This window comes from Lissotriton helveticus, chromosome 9 (assembly GCF_964261635.1).
Source record: "Lissotriton helveticus chromosome 9, aLisHel1.1, whole genome shotgun sequence".
In the NCBI taxonomy this organism is placed as follows: domain Eukaryota; kingdom Metazoa; phylum Chordata; class Amphibia; order Caudata; family Salamandridae; genus Lissotriton; species Lissotriton helveticus.
Genome location: NC_136070.1, coordinates 336309844 through 336335029, shown reverse-complemented (window position 1 = coordinate 336335029; position 25186 = coordinate 336309844). Strand labels below are relative to the sequence as shown.

The following is a 25186-nucleotide window of genomic DNA, read 5'->3' as shown; positions in this document are numbered from 1 at the left end:
TGGAATAATATACACTATAGTTTTGACATAGGACTACGGTCAGTATGTCTCTATCGAGTACATTAAACTTAATTACTTGTGTGTGCCAGCTAACTCAGAGACCACTAGAAACTTTCTCGAATGAACAAGAAGGGATTAGTTTCTGACAACCGCATAAACATGACAACTTTGTTTCCCTTAGAGTCGGAACAATATCGTGGAAACAATAGATAACCGTTTCACTCAGTCAATCATGCATGCTTTGTTTCTACAGAGTTGTTGCACAGAAATAGGGAGACGGGCGTTTCAATAAAAAGGGTTTATTGAACAGTCTTATTTCTCCTGCAAGAGATATGAACTGCTACAATCGTAATCCAATGCGAAGTATAATGCGTACAGCGTTAACAGTAATATAAAATAGCGTAATAGCATGGTTTGTACCTATGACATATATAACAAGCATTTACAATGCAATAGGTCTCGCATTAATTAAGTTTGAGCTATTGACATTTCTAAATATTGCAACACCAATTGCAACAAAAGTTAAAAAATTGTAGGCCAAAAAAAGGTGTATTTATTTTTGTAGCAATGGTGGCATGCTGCACTTTAAATAAATATGTTTAAAAGTAAAGTGTGCCATACTGCGATTGCTACAATAGTTAATTGTGGATGCGTTAACAATTGATGTGTGCACTGATGGCTGGTGGTGTGTGTGCCTGTAGAAATTGTGCACTGATGCTGTGTGGTTGTGTGTGTGTGGTTGTGTGGTTGTGGATGTGTGTGTGTGGTTGTGTGTGTGTGGTTGTGTGTGTGTGGTTGTGTGTGTGTGTGTGTGGTTGTGTGTGTGTGTGGTTGTGTGCGTGTGGTTGTGTGTGTGTGTGTGTGTGGTTGTGTGTGTGTGTATGTGTGTGTGGTTGTGTGTGTGTGTGTGGTTGTGTGGTTGTGTGTGTGTGTGTGGTTGTGTGTGCGGTTGTGTGTGCGGTTGTGTGTGTGCGGTTGTGTGGTTGTGTGTGTGTGGTTGTGGGTGGTTGTGGTTGTGGGTGGTTGTGGTTGTGGGTGGTTGTGTGTGGTTGTGGGTGATTGTGTGTGGTTGTGGGTGGTTGTGTGTGGTTGTGGGTGGTTGTGTGTAGTTGTGGGTGTATGTGTGGCTGTGGGTGTGTGTGTGTGGTTGTGGTTGTGGGTGTGGGTGTGTGTGCTTGTGGGTGTGTGTGTGTGTGCTTGTGGGTGTGTGTGTGTGTGCGGGTGTGTGTGTGTGCTTGTGTGTGTGCTTGTGGGTGTGTGTGTGTGTGTGTATATTTGTGGGTGTGCTTGTGGGTGTGTGTGTGGGCTTGTGTGTGTGCTTGTGTGTGTGCTTGTGGGTGTGTGCGCTTGTGGGTGTGTGTGCTTGTGGGTGTGTGTGCTTGTGGGTGTGTGTGCTTGTGGGTGTGTGTGCTTGTGGGGGTGTGTGCTTGTGGGGGTGTGTGCTTGTGGGGGTGTGTGCTTGTGGGGGTGTGTGCTTGTGGGGGTGTGTGCTTGTGGGTGTGTACTTGTGGGTGTGTACTTGTGCGTGTGTACTTGTGGGTGTGTGCTTGTGGATGCAGTTGTGAGTGTGTGGTATGAGTGTGTGGTTGTGAGTGTGTGGTTGTGAGTGTGTGGTTGTGAGTGTGTGGTTGTGAGTGTGTGGTTGTGAGTGTGCGTGGGGTTGTGTGTGGGGTTGTGTGTAGGGTTGTGTGTGGGGTTGTGTGTGTATGTGGTTGTGTGTGTGATTAGGTGTGGTTGTGTGTATTTATGTGTGTGTGGTTGACTCTCGCTGCGAGAACACTGCTGCGCAGTGTATCGCGCTAGGCGCAAGACCTAAAAACACACTGTGTGGTTGACTCTCGCTGCGAGAACACTGCTGCGCAGTGTATCGCGCTAGGCGCGAGACCTAAAAACACACTACTATTAAAATAACACGCTCATCAGATAAAAGTGTGAAGACAGAAAAGCGGGTCACACTTGTGAGAATAGTCTAAAATCATATATAACAATAGGAATGAATTCAAGTATATTTCAATCTCATAGCAGCTTTTAATCAATATATACGACTTTACAAATCATACGTTCATCAGATAAAAGCTGTAAAAAAACAGAAGAGCAGGTCGAACTTGTGAGAAGTTCAGAGGTTTCAACAATGGAATAATAAACATTCACCAGCGACAGCAATTCTATCTTTGCAGCGTTCTAGGCAAAAATGTGTGTATTCTTGGCCAGAGATACTTATTTTATCAATGTCTGAAGAAAGAAAACGAGTTTAGTCTCTTTATAATCGCTATGGCTCACAGGTTGTGCACAGCTCGCATCCGCAGGCACATTCACTCGCTGAGCAATTTTCCCATATTATGCTATGTGCACCTCACACACTCAGAACTCACTCACATCACTCTAGCAGGGATCAGTGTGACTGCTCAGCGCCCTGCTTGCACAGTGAACCTGGGCTACATTGTCAATGGCTTTTCATCAGCATCTATTGAATGAAAAGTTCATGTCGGTCTCCTTAGGATGAACAGTGGAGCCAGTCCACAAGCACTTAAACACGAGATATCCAGGTTGTACACGCCTTTCATCCACCCATTAAGACCCTGGCCTAACGTACCAGTGCACCACAAGCCGTAAATCAATACACAACGCATGGATGGGTAGAGATTGGTGGGGGTGTCATAGATCCCGAAAAAGCGGGTGGAGGACGTTCACTGTCACATCTGCACTTATAGATGTGTTATGCAAAATGAAGGTGGAGGCTACTCTGTAGTAGACACTTTTTGAGCAAAAGGCACACATTTCATCTAGAAGTCTCATACAATGGAGAGGCGAAACGGGACACTTGCACTTTCAACAGTTTGCACAATGGCATCACCAGTGGCATACCGTGCCTGGTGAGGATAGACTTTCGGATGGTTCCAAGTGCCAGTACTCCTGGTGTTTGAAATAGAAAAATAGAAGTGCAGGTACTGCTTGTTCCTGAGAAGTGCCAGTACTCGCTAATTAAAAGTATTATGTCTGTCTTGAGAAAAAAGCCGGTACTCTCCCTCTCAAAATAAAAAAAGTGACGTACTCCGTACCGAGCAGCACTTGCCCATTTAAAGCACTTAGTACTCCCATACCCACTCACACTTACGCACGCTCTTGTACCAACCATACGGCTTGCATGGTAACGTCTTTACAGAAAAGTGAACGCACTTTGATTAACCATTTACTCACCATGCTCGGCAGATGCTGGTCCCAGCGCGCACAGAAAAAGGAATAATCCAAGCGCTTTCCCCATGGCTAGGGTTTTCATCAGGCGTTGCCAGCCGAACCCTCGTCTGAGGGCTTCAAGAGTTCACTCACCAAGGTAAAAAGGTAAAGTGAAAACAACTCACACTATGTTGGCTTCCAAATAAACAGCTTTCCAAACATCAACTTCGAAGATGTCCGGGGTCCCCGCACCACAACTGTCTGGGCTCAGGCAAAGAGGGCTGTCCGGCTCCATCAGAATACCAAAGAGAAGAAAAAACAAATCCGAAAACGCCCTCTCGCGAAATCACAGCACAACAGTGAGTGGGTGTGTAAGGGAGCGGGCTCGGAGAAGGCGAACTGCCCGGAGCGCAGTCTGTTCTCAGCCGCAGGGTCAGACAGTCTGCTGTAGGAAGTTTCCAAACTTTTCCAACCTTGGGGAACACATCGCTGGGACTTCGGAGCTAACGAGAGTCCTATAAATTGACACGTAAAGCAACTTTTAATTGTGATTGTCTGTCACAGTCGGGAACTCATACTCTCAGCCACTCCCCCTGACTCACTCACAATGTTGTGCTCACACCATCTGACACAGTCAGGGTGAAAGGAATGTCACGGGCCTCATTAGCATACCCTTTCTGTGGGCTCCTGAGGGTTAATTTAATCAGAAGAATGGGGAGGGAGCAGCGGGTGCAAGGGAGGGTGAAGATGAGATACTTTTCTTAAAGCTGCAGAGCTGTGAAAGCAGAAGCTTTGTTTAACTTTTGAAACAAATCTCAGTTTTGATGCGCAAGTTACTTTAACCCCTAGGTTTCCATTGAGTTGCTGCACTTGAAGGCTGGAAAATCTCACCGTCTGCGGTGACCGCACAGTGCCTGTGCATTTGTTTCCAAGAAAAATATCCAGGGCTTTGAAGTGGCCAAGGTTACATGTTAGTACTTAAAAAACATAATGGGGGTCAAACAAGCTTTTTAAAGTCTCAAACTGACTGAAGCCCAATCTCTGTTCAGAGAGCTAAGCCTGGAAGGCAAAACAAAATACAAATTGCTAAAACAACCAGGAATCCCGCCGCGGCCGCACCGGAAGTCAGGCAAGGTCGCCTGTGACGGGGGGCGGGGCCGCGTCCGGACCGGAAGAAGAGGCAGGCGGAGTCAATGTGTCTCGCGGCCCGGGGCTCCTGTGAGCGGTGGAGAGCCCCGGGGCCGCCAGCAGGAGGTTGTGCGCTGCGTGTTGAGAGCAGAGTCCCCCTCCCCCCCCCCGAGATTGGCCAGGTAAGTTCCAAAGGGCTGGGGGGGCTTGGTGCACTCGTGTGTGTGTGTGTGTGTGTATGCTCGTGTGTGTATGTATGTGTGCGACGGTGGCGGCGGGGGGCCTCGGTGCACTTGTGTGTGTGTGCGCGCGTGTGTGTATGTGTGTGGGGGGGTGTCTCTGTATGTATGTGCGTGCGTGTGCCCTTGTGTGTGTGTCTGTGTGTATGCACATGCGTGTATGGTGTTTTGAGCTTCCCAGGAGACAGCGCCTGGCCACAGCGCGCGTGCGCGTGGCAGTTTCAAATCGCCTCCAAGGCGATGCGCGTGGCCAGGATTGTCTCCTGGGAAGCAGACACGGCCACAATAGGTTCTCGGCGCGAACGCGCTTCCGCGCGCTTAGCCGAGACCTAAAAATACATACATAAATAACACAGGCTAAAATACTCAACTGGTGCTTCTAAAATAATCCTACCCCAGTGTACCTAACCTAAGTCTAGTACAAGGGAAGAAGTAGGTGCTGTTTTAGCTATAGTTTAGTTTAGTTCAGTTTAGTTGTGCCAAGAATTGTCAAAGGTTTCTCTAGGTTCTAATCAGCTCTATACCTTAGAATGAGAGAGGCTGGTATCTCTTTCCCAGGACTCAAACTCTAACACCCCGCAAGGGGAGCCCGAAACACTGGAGCTGGATTCTCGGCGAGGAGGATGACAGCGTCTGGTCAGTGCGTCAGTTGGGGAGTTGACTTCCTTCAGGACTTGCTGTGGCGAGCCGCGTCGTGCAAGTAGGTAGCTGAACCGCACAGTGCCTTGCCATAGCAGGTGAAGGTATATTTATACCTTGAAGGTGTTTAGGAATGCCAGTATTGACATAAAAGTCGGGCATAAGAACGTCATGAATGAACCCCTAAGGAATAGATGTTCATGCATAATAAATGAGTTCTTGGAGAAATCAATATCCAAGCAAGGAGAAGTCCTAAAGGCTTAAGAGCTGGTTTTCCAGGACCTCGTTGTGACATAGATGAATGGATGAAAGTAGCCATGCCTGTATGTGGGTAGCATGGACTATGCCTAGATAAGGGCTGTATTTCTATGCCTAAATAAGGGCAATGTGAATTGTCCCTATATAAGGGCATGAATCGGAAAATTCATACGGAATCTAAATCGATACACAACAGATCTAAGATTAAAATCCATGTAGCGCGAGTAGACAATCACAAATTTTGCGCTAAACAACATGTAGTTTAAGAAAGTAGAGCACAAGCTTTTCTGACTATGAAAACACATCATGAAGTGACCCACATATTATTAAGGATGAAGAGCAAGAGTTTCAATTCATTTAGATTTAGAGACCACAACATTTGAATTCACACCGTACAATATATATTCTTATTTTACTTCCACTGGGGAGTAATGCGTGGATACCATATAACCTGAGAATTTCTAATTTGGACTTGTATTGGTCCAGACATACTGGGATAGAATTACTACAGTTTTTTTCTACAAATTGCGGATAAGATACTTTCACCTCTATGAAGCAGCAAAGAAGATTCTTGACATATGGCATGGTTGTGTGGAAAAAAGTCTATCAAAAGGAGGGCTAAAAACAGATTCTCAATTCTAACATTTCAAATGTTGTCAAAGTCTGGCGGGCGCAAAAAATATAATGCTTCGATTAAAAATAAGCCAAACTGAAAACAATAAAATTCCGTGGTATGACATCCTCAAATGTTCTCTGTGCTGACAAAATGTTTGGCACCGGAGACACTTACACCAATGCCAGGGCAATGTCCTCTAAAACATAATGCACTAACTTGTCCATGCCAATAGAGACAGGTCATTGCTTGTCCAACTTTAATTCTGTCTAATACATTAATAAATAAATGAAGAACAAACAACGGAAGCGTACAAATAGGCTCACAGTGTAACTCATTATTTACTAGAAATGTCTTTGCAACCTTATCAAACGAACCAGTGGCAATCCCTGAGGCATTCCACATGTGAATAAGGGGTCTGGAGGGTTTCTCAAAGTCCACCCTTAAACAAGGATTCTCTAAACAAAGGCACTTTCCCTCATCATGTGTAGTTCAAGGTGCCTGGCCTACTAAGGGACGAAGATTAGCTAGTGATATCACAGACAGCTCTGAGCAATATGAGGCAGTTCAAAATGTATGGCAAACCCTCTCCTTGGTTACTAATACTCAAAATATGCAGTCCTACCCTGCCTTAGCCACGAGCTCTGAAAATGTATAGGGTACTGTGTGCATTCTACTGTGCCTCAGCCGCTAATGCGCAAACTGTATGACACACCACTGTGAAGCCTCTTGTGCCTTGGCCACTACTGCTTAAGATGTGTCCAGTACTACTATGAAGCCTCCTGTACCCAAGCCACTGATCCTCGAAATGTATAGCATACCATTGTGAAGCCTCCTATGCCCCAGCCACCAACGCTCAAGTTGTGTAGGGGACCACTACTAAGCCTTCTACGCCCAAGCCATTAATCCTCAAAATGTATTGCATGCCAATGTGAAGCCTCCTGTGCCTTGGCCACTGCTGCTTAAAATGTTTCCAGTCCTACTATGAAGCCTCTCATGTGCCTAAGACACCAATGCTCAAGATGTGTAGTGTACCACTGGGAAGACTTCTGCGCCCAAGTCTTTAATCCTCAAAATGTATTGCGTACTGTGCAAATACTCCTGTGCCTCAAACACTACTGCTCAAAATGTAAAGCATCCATTATGAAGCCTTCTGTGCCTCAGCCACTGAGGCACAAAACGTATAGAGTACCACCGTGTCTAGGTCACCAAGTAAATTCTCTGCAGGTCACGAGTAGAAAACCTCATCCCAAAAGCAAGTCATATGTGAAAACTAGCAATTTCTGACTTATTCTCTGTGGCTAACCCACCAATTTTAATTTCATGAGCAAACATATCAGGTATTAGAACATTGGAATGTTGGGAGCTCCATTGCCGGTAAAGGCTCGCAGAGCAACATTCCAATGTTCTACAAAGGCTTCTCGAATTTCGAGGGGATTTAAATCCCCTCGAGCTCCGAGAACCCTTTGTTTAATTTGTTAGAACATTCTGCCCTCTAGTGGCAGAATGTTCTAATAGCCTTATAGCCCTTCGTAGCAGGGCTATACCGGCTATTACAGTCTCGCTGATTCAGCGGGCCTTTAATAGCTGGTATAGCCCGCTAGGACGGGCTATAAGGCTATAGGAAAACAAATGTTGTTAGTATTTTGATGTAATCAGAAAGAAGATGGATTCTTCAAGATAGATTATTCAAGTTACTTTATTTAAGTTAAGATGTTGTAAGATGAAACGATAACCCCATCAGGAGCAGCTGTCCTGCTGCTCAGACCTCACCCAACTAACATTCACAAACCACTAACATTCCATTCATCCAACATTCCACATCACATGCATTCTAGCTGAACAGCAAGAAGACTCAAGATACAACATATCTCCCTTCCTTAGGGGAACAACTGCATTGTGCAATAAAATGGATGAAACAATAAAGATACAGACCAAATAGATGATACATATAGTCAATAAATTTAAAACACCACCCTCAACAAATTTATCTCATCTCGCGCACTACAGTCTGAACAGGCATCACATTACTTCCTGAAATAAACAACAATCCTACATCCTACATCCATATGCCACAAATCATACCAGTTGGCCAGACCAGTACAACAAGAAAGACACACAGAAACAAACCTTAACGCCATATATACACATCAGGAAATAACATGCACACCTCAAACCAAGATCAAGCACTCACATAACTCATTCAAGCACCGAGAAACAACATGTACACCTCAGACCAAGAACAAGCACTTACATAACTCATTCATGCGCCGGGAAACAACATGCACACCACAAACCAAGAACAAGCACTTACATAACTCATTCATGCACCAAATCGAGCACTTACATAACTCAATCATACACCAGACCGAGCACTCACATAACTCAATCATACACCACAACGAGCACTTACATAACTCATACATACACCAGATCGAGCACTCACATAACTCATTCATACACCAGAACGAGCACTTACATAACTCATTCATACACCAGAACAAGCCCTTACATAACTCATTCTAACGAGCACTTACATAACTCATTCACACACCAGAACAAGCACTTACATAACTCATTCATGCACCGGTACGAGCACTTAATCCATTGTGCTATGCACGCGTGGGTTTGTATCCCATCCTCGTCGGCAAATGATGTAATCAGAAAGAAGATGGATTCTTCAAGATAGATTATTCAAGTTACTTTATTTAAGTTAAGATGTTGTAAGATGAAACGATAACCCCATCAGGAGCAGCTGTCCTGCTGCTCAGCCCTCACCCAACTGACATTCACAAACCACTAACATTCCATTCATCCAACATTCCACATCACATGCATTCTAGCTGAGCAGCAGGAAGACTCAAGATACAACATATTTCAAGTAGATTCTAGAAAAAATATATAACAACTGATGCAGATTTTTAAAAATTATTATTAATGGGAGCGGAAGAATGATGTACAGTGGAAGTTTAATCCAGCAGCAGATAATAGATTTCAGTGAGTCAATCGTAAATCCAAGGTTAGTTCTTATCACCTGGCATACTTTTGAAAAGCTACATCACACAAATAAATGTATGATAGAATCACTGCTCTACTTCAAAGGCAGTTTGAGGTCAAATTCGTCTGCGGCCTCAGTTAAAAGGAAGATTTCAGAATTGGACCAATTAGTATATTAAATAAAAAAAGGAACTCAATGAGGTTCTGCACTGCATTTGTAATGTAAAAGAGTGTATCCTTTGTGAGCAATAAAATAGTGACATTATGTGAGGTGAACATATTCCATGTGTGGCATGAAATTCCTCGGTGAAGGAGGCCAGATAGCAACATCATCTCTGCCTATTTCGAACCTTGATAAACACTATTGCATCAGACTGTACTTGAGTTTGAGGTTTATCACAAATGATCACCCCCGTGGACGTCTCTTCACCAAAGTACCAGGAGTAGCAGAAGTGACATCACATGTCCTTTGACCCTGATGATATCACAGGAAGTAACATCATATGACCTTTGACAATGGTGGCAATAACTAAAGTAAAATAAAAAAACTTCGAAAATACAAATAAAAAACAAAAAATATATATTTAAGGTTTATTTTTCTATTCAGTCAAAACTATAACATATACTGATGCCCCTAAAACTGTGAGATACTGAGTAAACATCAAGGGGCAGCTTTAATAACATTTCACACAACCAGGCAACCAAAGTTGCTCTGCTGCTTTGTCAAACATAGGTTTTATACTAGAAGGGGTCCCTTCTGGTATAAAAAAAATGCTTTAATACATTCCTCACTTTGTATGTTTGCTGTACTGTGCAGCAGAGATTATAAAATGTACCACTCATGGTACATCTGATTGACGCAAAATAGCACAAATCAGGTAAGAGAGCTATTTTGCATAACTTGCAGATGATCTTGAAGAAAACGCAGACTGATCTGGGACGACCAAAAAGACTTCTATGGAAAGATGGTTCCAATCGGGTTGGAAGCCTAGACACTGTGAGCGACTCATCATAAAATTCAGACGCTAATGCATTAGGTCTGGAGCCTTACAATAGGAGAAGCCCTTAGTAACCCCCTATGATTTCTTTATCCAATACAGGATCACCTAAAGCTAATGAGAACTATGAAATGTTGTCAAAGTTTTACAATAATATGAACGTGGTGAAAGAAGACCTCGAAGTGCAGAGTTCTGGACAGTATTCTAACCATGTAAGACAAAAAAACGTGTTTGGAGAATTGTGCTCAATCCAGGTTCTATATTTTATAATCTCACAACCCTCGCCTAAGTAGCAATACTAACATCTCCCCCAGTCTCTCTCTCCCCTCGCAGCCATCTTTTGAACCAATATCAAGAATTTATGCAACAAGGCAACATTCACAAATTTCCGAAATGCAGCAATAAAGGCGCAAGGAATTCCCAGAGAGTGATAGTGACTTTCACATTTTCTGTTGAGTTTTCCAGTTTAATCAGATCCTGTTGTCACAGGTTTTTTTAAAAACCCAGCCTGTTGTGATATGTACATCTCTCATACATATGTTGTCAGTCTCCAACGACATTAGGAGAATAGGCACAAACTACGTTCAAGTATAAGAATTCATCGATTGCCCTCCAAACGCTAGTCTTAAAGATTACTGTCTTTGATTTTGGGTTGGCAGCTACTTGAACACTGGGTATCATTAGAGGTGGTGGCACATCCGTGAAATAAAGGATAGAAAATAATAATAACTCAAGGCTATTATCATTTTATGTTTCCTTCTGCTGCAGCTTTGTGTGGTGGGGGCGGGGCTGCTCCGATGACAGAGGAGCAGGGGAGGAGTGGTTTGTTCACTCCTAAATGCATATGATTGTTTGGCAGGCCCTCTCGGAACAGTCAAACCGTTATGTGCACTTTGCATGCCTGTGTGGAGAACATGCCCAGCACCCCATTCTCTGGCTAAGCGTCAAACCACGACACTCAGAACAATCACAACGCTGCATTGCAGCGTTGTGATTGGTCAGGGGAGCCTGGGTGTGCTTCCTGGTTCCTATTCGACTGGGAGAGAAGATGGAAGAGAGACGCGGCAAAAGGTATGTTTTTCTTCTTTTTTTTGTCAAAAGTCTTTTTATTCAGCATCATAAGCAAATACAACACCATGAATACATTAGGGTGCACAGGACCCAGAGTCAAGGCCTTCAGCTAGTGGTAGTCCAGTTTCACATATCGATAGGTCTGTTACAATCCCCCTGCAATCAAAAGAGCAGATGTCTGTTTTTGAACTTTCAACCCTAAAAACAACCCCTTAAGCAATAGAGAAAATAAAAACAAACCAAAAAACCCCTCCCCGACCCTCCCTCCTCCCCTACCCTGGTGGTGGTGGTGCTATACGAAAATGAAGTGAGTAACATGGATGTGTCAAAATATGAGACTGTAAGAGCAGGGTCAGAGCTACTGGGGGAGTGATGTCAGATAAAGGTCTAACAGATAAAGAATAAATAGACCAAGGTATACTGGCAAGTATCTGAACCAAAGCATGCTCCAAAGTATCTGGATCAAAGCATGCTCAAAGGTATACTACATAACAAGAGATACTTCGTTCTAGCTGACTCTGTTGATTTATCAACAATGGGTATGCACAACCGCCCTTACAATGAATCAGGTTCAACAAATGAACTCTGGTCATTGCCCCAGATGTAACTACCATAAGGCTAATTTTACTTCATATGGCACGCAAAAGCCATAAAAAAGCGACAAACTGGGATCTGTTGACGACCATTCTCAAACTGCCCCCCAAAAATTAGATGAGCAAGAAATAGGTCGCACCGGCAATCACACGGGCAAAATGATGGATTGTCATTAGATGGGTGCGTGTTCAGCCGCTAAAAATTAACGAATTAGTGAGATATGTGTGAGAATGGGCAAATCGTGGAAGCCTGAGAAGATAAACCTGGGAAGATGCAAATGATTGGAAGACATTTATGAAAGCACAACAATATATTAAGGATGATTATCCGCCAGAACTGCCCACTGGTCAGGCAACATAAAACAATCACTTGTGAGGCAAGAAGTAGGGAGCACTGCCATTTAAGGTAATGGGAATCAAGTACTATTTGATGTACTGGAGTATGCAAATCTTTCTTTCCTTGGCTTGGGGGAGGAGGAGGGGCACTTTCTATGTATGCTAAAGTCTTGGGTACAACCATTATCTAAAGACTGTCATTAGCACGCTGCAGAGGAAGTCATTTTTACTGCCTTAGTGCACAAGTTACTACTTGTGTAAATAGATCTGTAAGAGACATTAGTTAGTGATAGATTCCTTACCTTAGAATATCCCCAGGCGTCAGATTGGATCCGGAAAGTTTTTCGTCAACTGTACCCCTGCACGTTGCTAGGTGGCGTAGTGCGGCTCTGCGTCCGTCGCTGGCGTCGTAAGCCCCGAGATGACGTCACGGAGACTACTTAGGTGCCACCCATGCGTGATGTCAGTTCTGTACATGACTTTCCGCGCCAAGAACGCAGAGCCATGCAATAAACGGACCACTGGTGCCATGAAACTAGGGCCCTGAAAGGGATGACCTTAACCCTAGAAATCAGTTCTCAGAACGGGGAGGATGGGTGGGCCGGTAAGGAATCTTTTTTATCAAAAAGGAGGGAGGTAAGACAAGTGATCAATTGATCAACAGACACTGTTTACCACTCAGGAGGGTGGAAGGTCCAGTAACAGCTTGTGTCCGTATCTAGTACTGGGCAAGCAAAAGAGGGGTTGCTGAACTGTTCCTGTGGAGAAATAGGGAAGTTTTTAGCTGGCGTGACCAAAGGCGTTCGTGTGACACCCCGGGGCATCCATTATGTTGGATGTATTTGCCTCACACACCCAGAAGGGTGTCATGCTTCATCATCGGCGTTTGCTCCTCGTCGGGGAGGCGGTGCAATCCCCGACGGGCTCACCTCAAAGAGGGGCGCTTTGGCGGAGATCTTTTTATCCAACAGCCTTATGATGAGGTGGGGGTGTGTGGGCAGGATGGTATTTTAATGTGAAGGGGAGATTAAAATGTAGCAAGGGGTACCGGAATTCACTTTATTCTGGGGGTCCCCTGGCTGCAACTAAAAAGTGGGGCTAGCTCGCTAGGTGTCAACAGATAAATTCAAGTGATCCTAGAGGAGACTAGAAGTGCAGGTGGTCGACATGTTTCTCGCAAGGGGTGTAGTCACCCGCGATTCATCAGGACCTTTACAAAAGTGAGAAAAAGGGGAAAGAACATCAATAACATGCTAGTGTCATGTATGTGGTGTATGTTACCTCTGTGGATTCTCCTATGCCTATTGGTTAAGGACTAATTGCCACATGAGGGATCGGCGGGCCGGACATCAGGGATGAGCCCATTCAGTGTAGCTCAAATCGCCAGTGTCCGCGTGGGGAGACCTACCCATGTCCGCCGAGCTCGAGTAAGGAATCTATCACTAACTAGTATCTCCTACAGATATATTGTTACACAAGTAGTAACTTGTGCATCTGAAAGAGACCCATTAATGATAGATTCCATACCTAAGGATACCCCAGCAATACCAACCCTGGTGTTGGGTCTGCAAACAAGATTACACCAGAAAACGGAGAACAGAATGGCCAAAGAAGACGTCTCTCCGGACTTGACTGTCAAGGCCGTAATGCTTGGTAAACGTGTGCAGCGAGGCCCACGTAGCTGCCTGACAAATGTCCTGCAAGGGAACGTCGCGTCCAAAGGCAGTAGTTACCGCCGTTGTCCTGGTAGAATGGGTACGCAGCCCCACAAGAGGCTCCATCTTAGCCAACGAGTAATATGCTTTGATGCACAGAACGACCCACCGAAAGATGGTTCGTTTGTGCACAGCCCAACCTTTTTTGGCGCCCATGTAGCAACACACCGAAAATAGACATTGACACTGTGTGGGGGCATGTCATATCAAGACATAACTCCGGCGATGTCAGAAAACTCAGGACTGTGACTGAAAAAATAAAAACGTAAATACATTAGCTATAGATGGACATACCCTTTTGTCCTCATGTTTGAGTTCAGTAACAAAGCTCGACATATCACAGACCTGAAGGAAGCGATGGAACTCCTGGGACTACCACTGCCAGACCCAGCGTCAAGCTGCAATCAGGTGGCGGGGTCTGGCATAGACACAAGACGGAAGAATCAATGGCTAACCCAACGGAGGGAGCGAAACCTGAAGAACTAGCAGAGATGAGGAAGATCCTCCCCCTCTTTCATGCTCTGTCTCTCACCCTTTCCCGATTTCTCTATTTCATTCTTTGTCTACTTCCTCTGCTCTTATCCCCTCTGCCCTTGCCTGCTATGCCACCTAGCCCCATGTGCCCTTTAACTAAGCACTCCTTCTCCCCTTGTTGGGGAAAGATCCAACTATTCTACTCTGGAGTCTCAGTGATCCCTCTGAGAGAGTCCACAGCGCCAAGGGAGCCACTCACAGTTGAGGTATGGTATGGCGCCCCTTGCCTAAGCACTCCCTCTCCCCTTTTTAGGGAAGGATCCAGTAGGTAGGCATTGGAGTCTCAGAGACCCCTCTGAGAGAGTCCACTGCATAAAGGGAACCTCGCGCAACTGAGTTGGGGGAATTATACCACTTCCCCTGGGATGACAGCTTACTGGACTTTGGACGCAGCTATTACTCGTCTACCCGTTTGTGTCCCGGTCACCCTCCCCCTCTTCTTTCTTGCTGTGTCTCTCAACCTCCCCCTTTCCCTCCTTCATTCACTGTCTACTTCCCCTGCTCATACCCCCTCTCCCCTGAATTCCTCCCCTTACCTGCTTTTGTCCCTTACGTTTATGTCCTTATTGTTTATCTCGACCTAACATGTAACTATTTAGCTATGTTCTAATAACTGGGTAACCTTTGTAACGATATAACCTGCAACTATGGTCGGATACTCATGTAAAGCGCTCTGATACCTCCGGGTCTAGCCAGCGCTATATAAACCATTTCAAATAAATAAAACAAAGTAAATAAGAAGAACCTCAGAAAGAGGGGCAGAAAGGGGATCCACAGCCTTTGCTGGGCACCATGCCACAAATTTGTTCCACCTGCAGGTGTATACCATCTTAGTGGAGGGAAGCCTGGCTGCCAGAATGACATCACAGACTTCGGAAGGAAGATCGAAAGCTGTCACCTGTCGACGCTCAATCTCCACGCATGGAGGTTGGACAGGTTCGGGTGGAGTACCGTCCCCTGCTGCTGCGACAGAAGATCCTCCCAAGAGTTAGTCGGATCGGGGCATCAATCGCCATGCCGAGAGCTCAAGATACCAGTTTCAATGTGCCCAATCCGAAGCCACAAGGACTTGGGCCCGGTCCCGCCGAATCTTCTTTAGCACTCTGGGCAGAAGTGGTATAGGCGGAAAGGTGGACAACAGACTGCAACGCCACTCGCGATTAAAAGCGTTGCAGAGCGAGTGCCGCCTTGGAAATTCTAACGCGCAGAACTGATGACATTGCGCATTCTCTTCAATGGCAAATAGATCTAACCAAGGCTCTCCCCAGTGCAGAAAGAGACCTTGCATCACGTCCGAGTTCAGACGCCATTCGTGATACATCAATCAGCTGCGGCTGAGTTTATCCGCCCTGGCGTTCAGAGAATCTGACAGGTGTTGAACCACCAAGGTAATGCCTTGATGTTCCAGCCATGTCCAGAGGCGCAGAGCCTCCTGACATAGGGTCCACACTCCACCCCGCCCTGATTGTTGCAATACCACATGGCGGTGGTGTTGTCCGTGAACACCTGCACTACATTTCCCCGGTTTGAGGGAAGGAATGCCTTTAGTGCCAGACGTATCGCTCAAAGCTCCAAATGGTGGATATGGAGCAGAGACTCTGCCAGAGGCCTCTGATCTCCGCCTCTCCCAAGTGGCCGCCCCATCCCAGGAGGGATGCATCCGTCACCACTGTGTGCTCTGGTTGGGGAAGGGAGAGGGATCTGCCATTGCCCAATCGCGATTCGTGAGCCACCACTGCAATTGTCGTGCAGTGCCCTCCGAGATCCGGACATGATCGGACAGGTTGCCCTGATGCTGTGCCCACTGGAACTTCGGGTCCCACTGCAGAGCCCGCATATGCCATCTGGCATGTTGCACCAGCGGGATGCAGGAGGCAGGAGGCCATCAGGCCCAGGAGCCGGAGGGTCATCCTGACTGAAACCCGGGATAGAGGCTGAAAGATCGGAATCATAGCCAGAATATCCCGGACTCGCTGCTCGGGAGGATAAACCTGTAACTGCGGAAAATCCAGAACCGCTCCGATGAAGGGGAGCTTCTGAGAGGGACTCAGGTGCGACTTTGGCACATTGATGCAGGAGGTCGGACATTGTCTGAAGGTGGGTGACGACTGCCTGGGGCGAGTTCAACTTCAACAACTAGTTGTCGAGGTAGGGGAAAACTGCCACCACTGACCTGCGCTGATGAGCTGCGACCACCGCCATCACTTTCGTGAACACCCGAGGGTCGCTTGTAAGGCGGAAGGGGAGCACGGCAAACCGAAAATGCTCCTGGCCTACCGTAGACCACAGGTAACGCCGGTGGGCCGGTAGGACGGGGATGTGAAAATATGTGTCCTGCAAGTCCATCGCTACCATCCAGTCTCCAGGGTCTAGGGCAGCCAAGACCTGAGCCAGAGTCAGCACCTTGAACTTCTCCTTCTGGAGGAAGCGATTGACGTTCCTGAGGTCCAAGATGGAGTGTAGGCCCCCTTTCTCCTTTTTGGGACCAGAAAGTAGTGGGAATAACAACCACGTCCTACATCTGGCCCAGGAAAGCGCTTGATGGCCCTCTTGGCCAAGAGGGCTGTGACTTCCTGTTGGAGAAGTGCAAAGTGATCCCCCGACATGCAGTGGAACTGAAGTGGCATGGCTGGTAGGGTAGACTCGAAGGGGAGGGAGTAGCCCCTTCGGACGATTTGCAGCACCCACCTGTCCGAAGTGACAGATCGCTAGTGGGGGAAGTGATGTTGAATCCTGCCGCCCACAGGCGTCGGGTGCACCCCAAAGCTTGGACTAGGAAGGCTTTGAGGAGGATGCTGCGGGGGCGGAGGTGGACTGACATGCACGCTGACCCCCTCTGGCGCCACGGCGGCCACCATACCTGCGGCCACGCTGAGGTTGGTTCTGCGCAGGCTTCTGGCTGAACAGACGTGTAGGGGCGCCCCTTCCATGGCCACGAAAGGAACGAAAGGTAGACGTGGCCGGGCGTGTGGTGGAGAGACCCAAGGACTTGGCTGTAGTCCGAGAGTCCTTGAAACGTTCCAGCGCACTGTCTGCCTTATCGCCAAACAGGCGAGTACCATCAAAAGGCATGTCCATGAGAGAACTCTGGACATCCCCTGAAAACCCTGTGGACTGCAGCCTTTTCATGGCGTCGCAAGGCAACCGTCATGGAGATGGCTCTCCCCAAAGAGTCTGCAGTGTCCAGCCCACACCGAATGGCGAACTTCTTGGGAAAGTACAGCCCGAACCTCCTCCGGGCACTGGGGCAGAGCTTGCGCCACCGTGTCTCACACAGAGTCAGAGTAGCGGCCGAAGAGGCATGCAGTGTTGACTGACCGCAGCCCCAGGCTGGCGAAGGAAAACAACTTCTTGCCAAACTACTCCAGTTTCTTCGATTCCTTATCCGGCGGAGCAGTAGGGAATGCGCTTTGGGAAGTGGGGGCCTGAATGACCAGGCTTTATGGGGTCGGATGATTTGTTAAAAAGGCAGGGTCACCCGGTGCCGGGCGATGACGCCTGCTCACGTTTTTATCCACCGGAGCCCCTGTGGCTGGTCTAGACCAGGTGCCCATCAAAACATCCGTCAAGGCCTCATTAAACAGAAGCAGAGGTTCCATAGAACTTGCCGCCGGCTGAAGCACTTCAGTAAGGAGGTTTGTTTTGAGGGTAACAGTAGGCAGATCAAGGTCAAGAGCCTCAGCTGCTCTACAGAGCACCACAGTATATGTGGCGCCTTCCTCCATGACAGCGGGAGGAGACACAAACCCAGGCTCAGAGGAGAGGTCAAGGCCATCTGCATCCTCCGAGTCCTCTGCCCACTCATGTTCGGACTCGCACTGCTGTGCAAGAGGGTCCTCCGACCCCTCCCAGTCATCCCCCTCCTCCACGGCCCGAGGCAGAGGTGGCAGCGGCGGGGGAGGCACCGGGGAAAACAAAAACTCCAACGGCGCTGATCCGGCTCCATGTCCCAATTAGGGTCCGAAGCCGGAGCAAAATTGCCCTGAAACTTGGGAAAGGGCGAAGGTGGGACAAAAGGAACCCATTGTAGCGCCGTTCCGGAGGGGGCGCTGGAGCCGCTGGCGGAAGACCCTGTGGCAAGCAAGGGCCCTCAATAGGGACCGCAGGGCCCGAAGGCACGCCGGCAGGAGCCCTAGGCCTGAAAAAGCGGTCCATGGCAGCAAGAAACTCTTGCACCTGGGCCGGAGTCGCCGACGGACCTGGATAGGGTGGGTAGACCTCGGGACTCCCAGGCTCCAACGGAGCCGCAGGGGAAGGACCCCTGGCCCCCTTGTCCGCGTCCGGAGTCCGACGGGGGGACGTTGGAGAGCAAACACGCTTCTTCGACTTTTTCTTGTGACATCTCTTACCCGATTCCGAGGGTGAAGACTTTCACCCCGAGGAGCAATGTTGACAGCTCCGCGGTCGGTCCCTCGAGCGACCCCTGGACCTCGAACGGCGCGGCCTCCAGCAGCTTTTGAGACCGCTCCCGCAAAGCCTTCGGAGCCATGGCCAGACAGTTGGAACATGACCGGGAGTCATGGTCGTGTTCCAGACAGTAGAGGCAGAAGCTGTGTGGGTCGGCCACCGACATCGTACGGCGACAAGCCCCGCAGGATTTAAACCCAGGCATCTCTATGTGGCACCAGGAGTCAAAGACTCAAAAGAAGTAGAGACAAAAAAGTCTCAAAAAAGTTGGTTAAAAAGTGACTAGGGTACGTGCTCTAACCGGATCTGCGCTCACTGGCGCAGAAAAAGAAAGAACTGACACCAGCGTGCATGGGTTGCGCCTAAGTAGTCTACGTGATATCATCTCGGCGCTTACTACACCAGCGACGGACGCGGAAACGTACGACGCCACCTAGCAATGTGCAGGGGTACTACTGACGAAAAACTTTCCGGATCCAGTCTGACGCCTGGGGATATTCTAAGGTAAGGAATCTATCACTAACGTCTCTCTTTCAGATGCTACATACATTGCCTCAGTTTAGGGTGTGGGTGAAAACAGTACCTCTGTTTTAAGGTCCTGTTTATACTGTTTTTGGCAACTGGTTCCTGCTCCTCACTGAAATGTTTCTGCTTTTTAGTATTACATAATGTTTATTGAGGGTACAACAGGTGACAATACATAGAGGCATTTCCCAAATGACGAAACAGTTCGAGCACAGACCAGCCATACAGTGTTGCGGTGGGACCTGAAACCGGACAACCTGAAAAAAATGCGAATTAATACACAGCAAGCCGCCTACAACCCAAACCGGGCCGGCCGCGTCATAAACCTAAGGTGGTCGGTGCGGTGACCTGCTGCGTATCTGTCTCACCTTACATTGATAGGCCAGAGTTCTAGCTGACCTGAGTCACTGCCGTTGGCGGAATGGTGCTCCATCTGCAAACGCTGATAATTGTCATTATTACATGTTCAACACCTGAGGCCCCTCGTCCTAAAGAGTTCCGGAAAGAAATAACACAAACCCCAAACTGGGAGGCAAAGGTAGGGCGGGCCTGTCGTAAACATTCGGAACGTCTTATGAACCCCTAGCCCTCCCCCTTCCCCCAACTCCCCCCTCCCCCCCTAAACACCCTCTCCCCCCCCCCACCCCCCCTGGTCCATGGTTCCTATATGTGCTGGTCCGGGGACTACAAAGCCAGAGATGGCAAATAATCGAGAGTGAGGCTCCGTGTCGGTGTCTGTCAACCTCAAAAGCCGGAGGTACTTGGGACAGGTGACCTCCGTGAATTCAGACGCCAAAAGGGACAAGAATGTCTCCACAGCTCCACATAGCGTGCTCCCTCCCCCGCCCTTGCTAGAGACAGTTTCTCCATCCCCAGAACCATCCATAAGCGATGTAGCCATCCCAAGTGTGTGGGGATATGTTTGGATCGCCAATGCGCCACAATATTTTGCACGGCCGAACCCAATGCAATCGCAATCAGTCGACCGGAAATAAACCAGATGAGATGGTTGCTATGAGCCTGGGACGCCGCCTTTAGTTGTTGCTTAAGTTAATCGTACTTTGCTGAAGCTTGCGTTTTTATAAAGCTACTTACCTTTTTTGTGTCTTTAGTGCTCAGACCTCAAACAAAAGTAATCCATATCATAACGCTTATCGATGAAGAGCATCTCTTTCGGCGATTTAATCAATCACAGGGTTTTAGGAAACCGCTACAAATCCAAACGTTGGGCTGTAGTGTTCGTATATTGCTATATCTACCTCACAAATCGTTTGAAAGAACAAACTGCCAACCAAAGCTGCATTTAAAATACTTCAGGGAGGATAAACATTTTCTGAAATGCTATGTTGAAATATACAGTAAATGCCATTGTATGGCAAGTTGGCAATGCTTCAGACATATTCTCCAAAGAATGGGCAACCGCAACCCTACAATTAAACCAGAAACCTCAAACTAGCACACACAACAGCATAGCCCACCCCTTCTGCTGTCTCGAAACATTCCAAATGCCATTTTGCATGAAACAATTTCGTCTTTTCTCTGCCAACGGCGCGTTACACAGTCTCACACATTTTTCAAAATAGCAGCAATATAATTATGACATAACAGAAAGATCAGCGAGCACAATTATTCAGCAGCTGTCTCTGTGGATTGCCTCGGAAAATAAAGAAAACTGTTATTAAGGAACGCATTACCTCACCCGCTTGCCAAGAAACCATTGTCATTATTTAAATTGTTTATCACTGTTGATCTTTTTTATTTCCCCCTTCTCACTCCATCCCCCACGTGCCCAGGTAGCTCACGTGTGGCCATTCTACCTCCACAACATATCTGTGGTTATGCTTTGGTTTTCTTTGTCATTTTTGATAGCATAGGTTTTTAAGTTATGAAGTCGCAATAGTAACGTAATGTCGCCTCTGGGACTTAACCTTTCCTAAAGATGTAATTTTCTAGGTTCCCCAGAAAGAAAACATTACAGACATTAGGCGAACAATGTAAAACGAGTATGATGAAGGTATAAAGCAATGTAAGGTAACAACGTTTAGATTGATTGGCCTTAACAGGTAACATTCACGTTGTCTGCTATCTCTAGATATCTCCTCGTCATTAACGGCTGTGAGCTCAGGCATAAGGACACTTACATACATACAACTGCAGGCAAAGTACTGCATTAGTATTACAGGAGACGGGCATGTGCAAGCAAGGATGCAAGCCTTTCATTTGGTCTCTACATTAAATGAGGGCATCATGCCGGAGAGACTATGGGTGAGACGTGAGATCCTGTATGGAGAGCGTTGATGCATCCGTGCGATTGGCTGGTTTTCTACTAATAAGTAGCCATCTTAAATCTGTGATTTTTTTTTAAACGTAACAGCAGCCATTCAAATCCATAAAAATCTTGCAAATGTCAGAAGATCTACTAACGTGTCATTGTGTGTAAGATAAAAAAAACGGTGGCATTTAACATAACAAAAATTCTAATTTGGTGTGCTGATAAAATATTCAGATAACTGAGTTATTTTTAACAAACGTGTAAAATTGCAACATGAGGGGAAAAAGTGTGCCATACTTATTGAGAAATCATTCGTTGCATTGAAACATAAAATGCTTCCCTCCCCCAAAGCATCTGTCACACAACACACTCTGTCTATTTACAATTCACAACTCGGATTGATAAGACCCAGGATAGCCTAGGTCTAAAGTCAGTCTGTGCCTAGGTTTCACTTTGATTCTGCTCCAGAGCTAAGATTGAAAAGAGTGGCTCAAGGCGGTGGAATCAAGTTATGCCCAGGCGCCCCCCTCTTAGGTCACCGAATACGGAGAATAGCGTGTTCTGGGAGTTTTGTTACCAGGTTATGGAAGGGGTGAGGCGAGGTAGATCCCAGCACAAGAAATGAAGTATGCACCTGCTTCTGTCTGTGTGGTGAAGAGTGCACTGCTGCTGCCCACACTGTACCTGCTCGGTGTATGTACGTCAAGCCTGCGCTGCAAGAGATGGGAAGTTGTGCTGCTGCTTTTTTTGCCATAATAAACAAAGATGGAAGACCGAGGGCAGGCAACGGTCCAGCTCACAAGCCCCCGCACTTGAATAGGTCAATAACAGAGTGAGCTGTTCCTAACAAAGGGAAGAGGGGTCCCAATGGAAACAAGCATTGAAAATGGAATCGATCCTCCTTTTGGGACCTTATATGTATTTAGCTGTGCAGCACATTAGCCTTGGTGCTGAAAGATCTACTGTTCTTTAACACAGAGGGAAAGTAAGCACCAAACTGCATGACACGCCAGCTTTGGACTATACCATTTCCGGAAATGGTATAGTCCAAAGCTTTGTTGTTAATATAAAATCAGGGCCTTCGGTGGTCATATCACTGAAAATACAAGATTTGAAAAAAATATTGTTGTCTACGGGGGCTCGTGAAAGACAATTTCTATGGACTGGAATCTAGAGAATGCTAAAGTGATTCTGGTATTTTATTGACGTCTATTGGTCGTTTTTTATCAAGAAAGTTAACCTCTTCGATGCTAATGATGGCTCCCGGCCGTCATGAGTCACGGTGGGCGTGTGCTGATGACGGCCGGGAGCCGTCATGACGACGCCCGCGATTGGAATATTCAGCACTGCGGCGGAATTCGCGCCGCAGTGATGAGGTTAAATAGAGGCAGTTGCCAGAAAAATAAAAAAATAAAGTCCATCAGCAGAAAGCAATTCTGGTATTTTACTGACCTCTGCTGGTCATTTTCTATCAAGACCGTTAAATAGAGGCAGTTGAAAAGAAAAAACAAGCATTTGCAATGCAATAGGTCTCGCATTAGGAACGTTTGAGCTATTGGTATTGTAAATGAAAAAAATTGTATTTATGTTTTGTTTTTGAAAATAGCGAAATTAGTAGCTTTGTCATTTACAATGCCATCATTAGGGGGAAGCAGACAAATCCTAAGGCTGATCTCCAGAGCCCACAAAGTACATACACATACAAGTATATAATAAGTATATACTAAAGTACTTACAAGAGGTCTTGAATGCTCAACCTAAAAAGAGGGGGGGGAGGACTAGTTCCAATAAGGAGCAAGGGCCCTCACACACCCAGAGGGGTGTCTTGCTTCATCATTGGGCAGCTCCTCGTTGGGCCGGCGCTGCAATGCCCAACGGGCCCCACGAGGGGGCTCTATGATGGAGATCTTTTAACCTGCCAATTCTGCTGTATAGATGAAGTGGGGGTGTTGGCTGTCTGGTGTATGTGCAAAAAGTGAAGAGAGTGTGCGGTGAGTGAAGATAAAAATAACTAATGGAATTCGCCAAGAAACCTTTATTTTGCGGGTTCCCTGTTATGGTTAAAACATGTAGTGCTTGTTTCTGGCGATCTGTCAATGGTCTCTTCAAGCATACTGGGTCAGGGTAGAGGTCAACATGTTTCATGCCTGTATTGTTGCGTTAATCATGGCATTTCGTCAGGACCTAAACACCATGTAGTCTACTCAGTGAGGGGTGGAGACTGTAAATGTGTGAGTATCAATCCATACCCTCACCAAAATACACCATCTACAATCTGGTTCCTCGTAAGTAGGGACCTAGATAAAAAAAGAGAGAAACCAGGCCACCGCTCCGGAATATAGGAATGTGCACTAGCGGCACTTGCAACTCAACAATGGAGATCGTGTTTCTCCTTAGACGTACCCTCTGCGATTCCGGAGTTTCTTTGCCGTGCCAGCGCTAAGTATGTGAGGAAAGATTGCAATGCAGGAGCTGGGCCTGTATGCACATTACAGGTAAATCCCTTTTACTAACGTTCCTTATGTACATAAGGCCACCACCACCAAATACTCTCGACAGCAGCCCATCAAAGACCAACAGTCTCTTTTTTTTGCTTTGCTTTTTAAACTAGCCCATAAATTAATTCCCATCATTGTTGGGCGTCACAAACAGAGGAAATGCATCTCTTCTGTCTGTTGCAGTGTGTGCGCAGTGTGTGCGTGTGTTACATTACTACTGCCTAGCCAGAATCTGTGCAGTGTATGCAGTTTGTATGGGTACGGTAAGGTTGTACTGTGCTATCTGTATCAGACAAGCTGGCCCTGCTGCTGTCATTGGTAGGGTCGGAAAGGGAAGCAGGTGGTATTAGGCCGGAATGTCCCATGCATGGTTCAAGAGAGCTATGCTGCCTTGTCCTGTGTTCCTCTTCTGTTAGTTTCTATCGTTTTCCTCCACTGCAAGCTCACTGATGGTTCTCCCAGATTCATGACCTTAGAACCCAGAACTGTGCTTAGAGTTCGATGGGGCCACCAACAGTACCCTGCTCTTTCAGAGACTGGAAATTCACTCTGACCTGGATGTGGTGGGACTGGTAGTGTTGGCAGCGTGAATCCACAGAAAAGGCATGCTTTTCACCTGCTTCTTTCAGAGGACTTTTATCTGGTCCCACTGTGTTAAAATGTGCCTGTGTCCGTTAACCAGGGACTTTTTTTTACCGCCATATGTGTGAGGCCTCTGAGGAGGGTGAGTGCACATTTGTGTGTGTTGAGGTGAGTGAGAGGCCTGTGTGCATTCCTCGCCACGTGCAAGGCAAAATCCATGCTGGTTACATGTATGTGTGGCAATCTAAATTGATGGAAGCCTTAGATGAGGCTGCTCCACATCTGTCCTAACTTGGGAGTCTGCATTTTTGTAGTCCTTTCCTTTCTATCCTGTACAGTTGTCCAGTTGGTGGGTGTACCAGGTTCTTAACCTTTGCAGTTGATGCCTGTAGCCCTTTTGGGTTCTCCTGCCTCCATCCACATCCGGAGAAAGAATACCAAGTTCTGAAGAGGTGTCCAGACCACTGGCAGCACCCAACTCCTCTCTCCAGTCCTGCTCTTCTAGCTGGTCTGCCAGAGGGTCCACAGACAGTCCTGCTGATCCTCCTCACCCTCCTCTGGTTGTCACTCAGGGCAAAAAGGAATGCCATGATAGAAAAGTGGTACA

The 25186-nt window shown here is 46.9% G+C and overlaps 1 protein-coding gene across 3 annotated transcripts in view; it reads right to left on the bottom strand.

Annotated features, from left to right (window-relative positions):
• The window catches only part of TTC7B (tetratricopeptide repeat domain 7B), a 1395621-nt gene that overhangs the window by 346802 nt on the left and 1023633 nt on the right, over positions 1-25186 (bottom strand). The window contains exon 20 of one of the 3 annotated variants that reach the window (XM_078660056.1): positions 18397-18427. The exons of the other annotated variants lie outside the window; for them this stretch is intronic. Coding sequence (XP_078516182.1) covers positions 18397-18427 — 31 coding nt within the window. The remainder of the gene's footprint in view (positions 1-18396; positions 18428-25186) is intronic. 3 annotated transcript variants of the gene reach the window in all.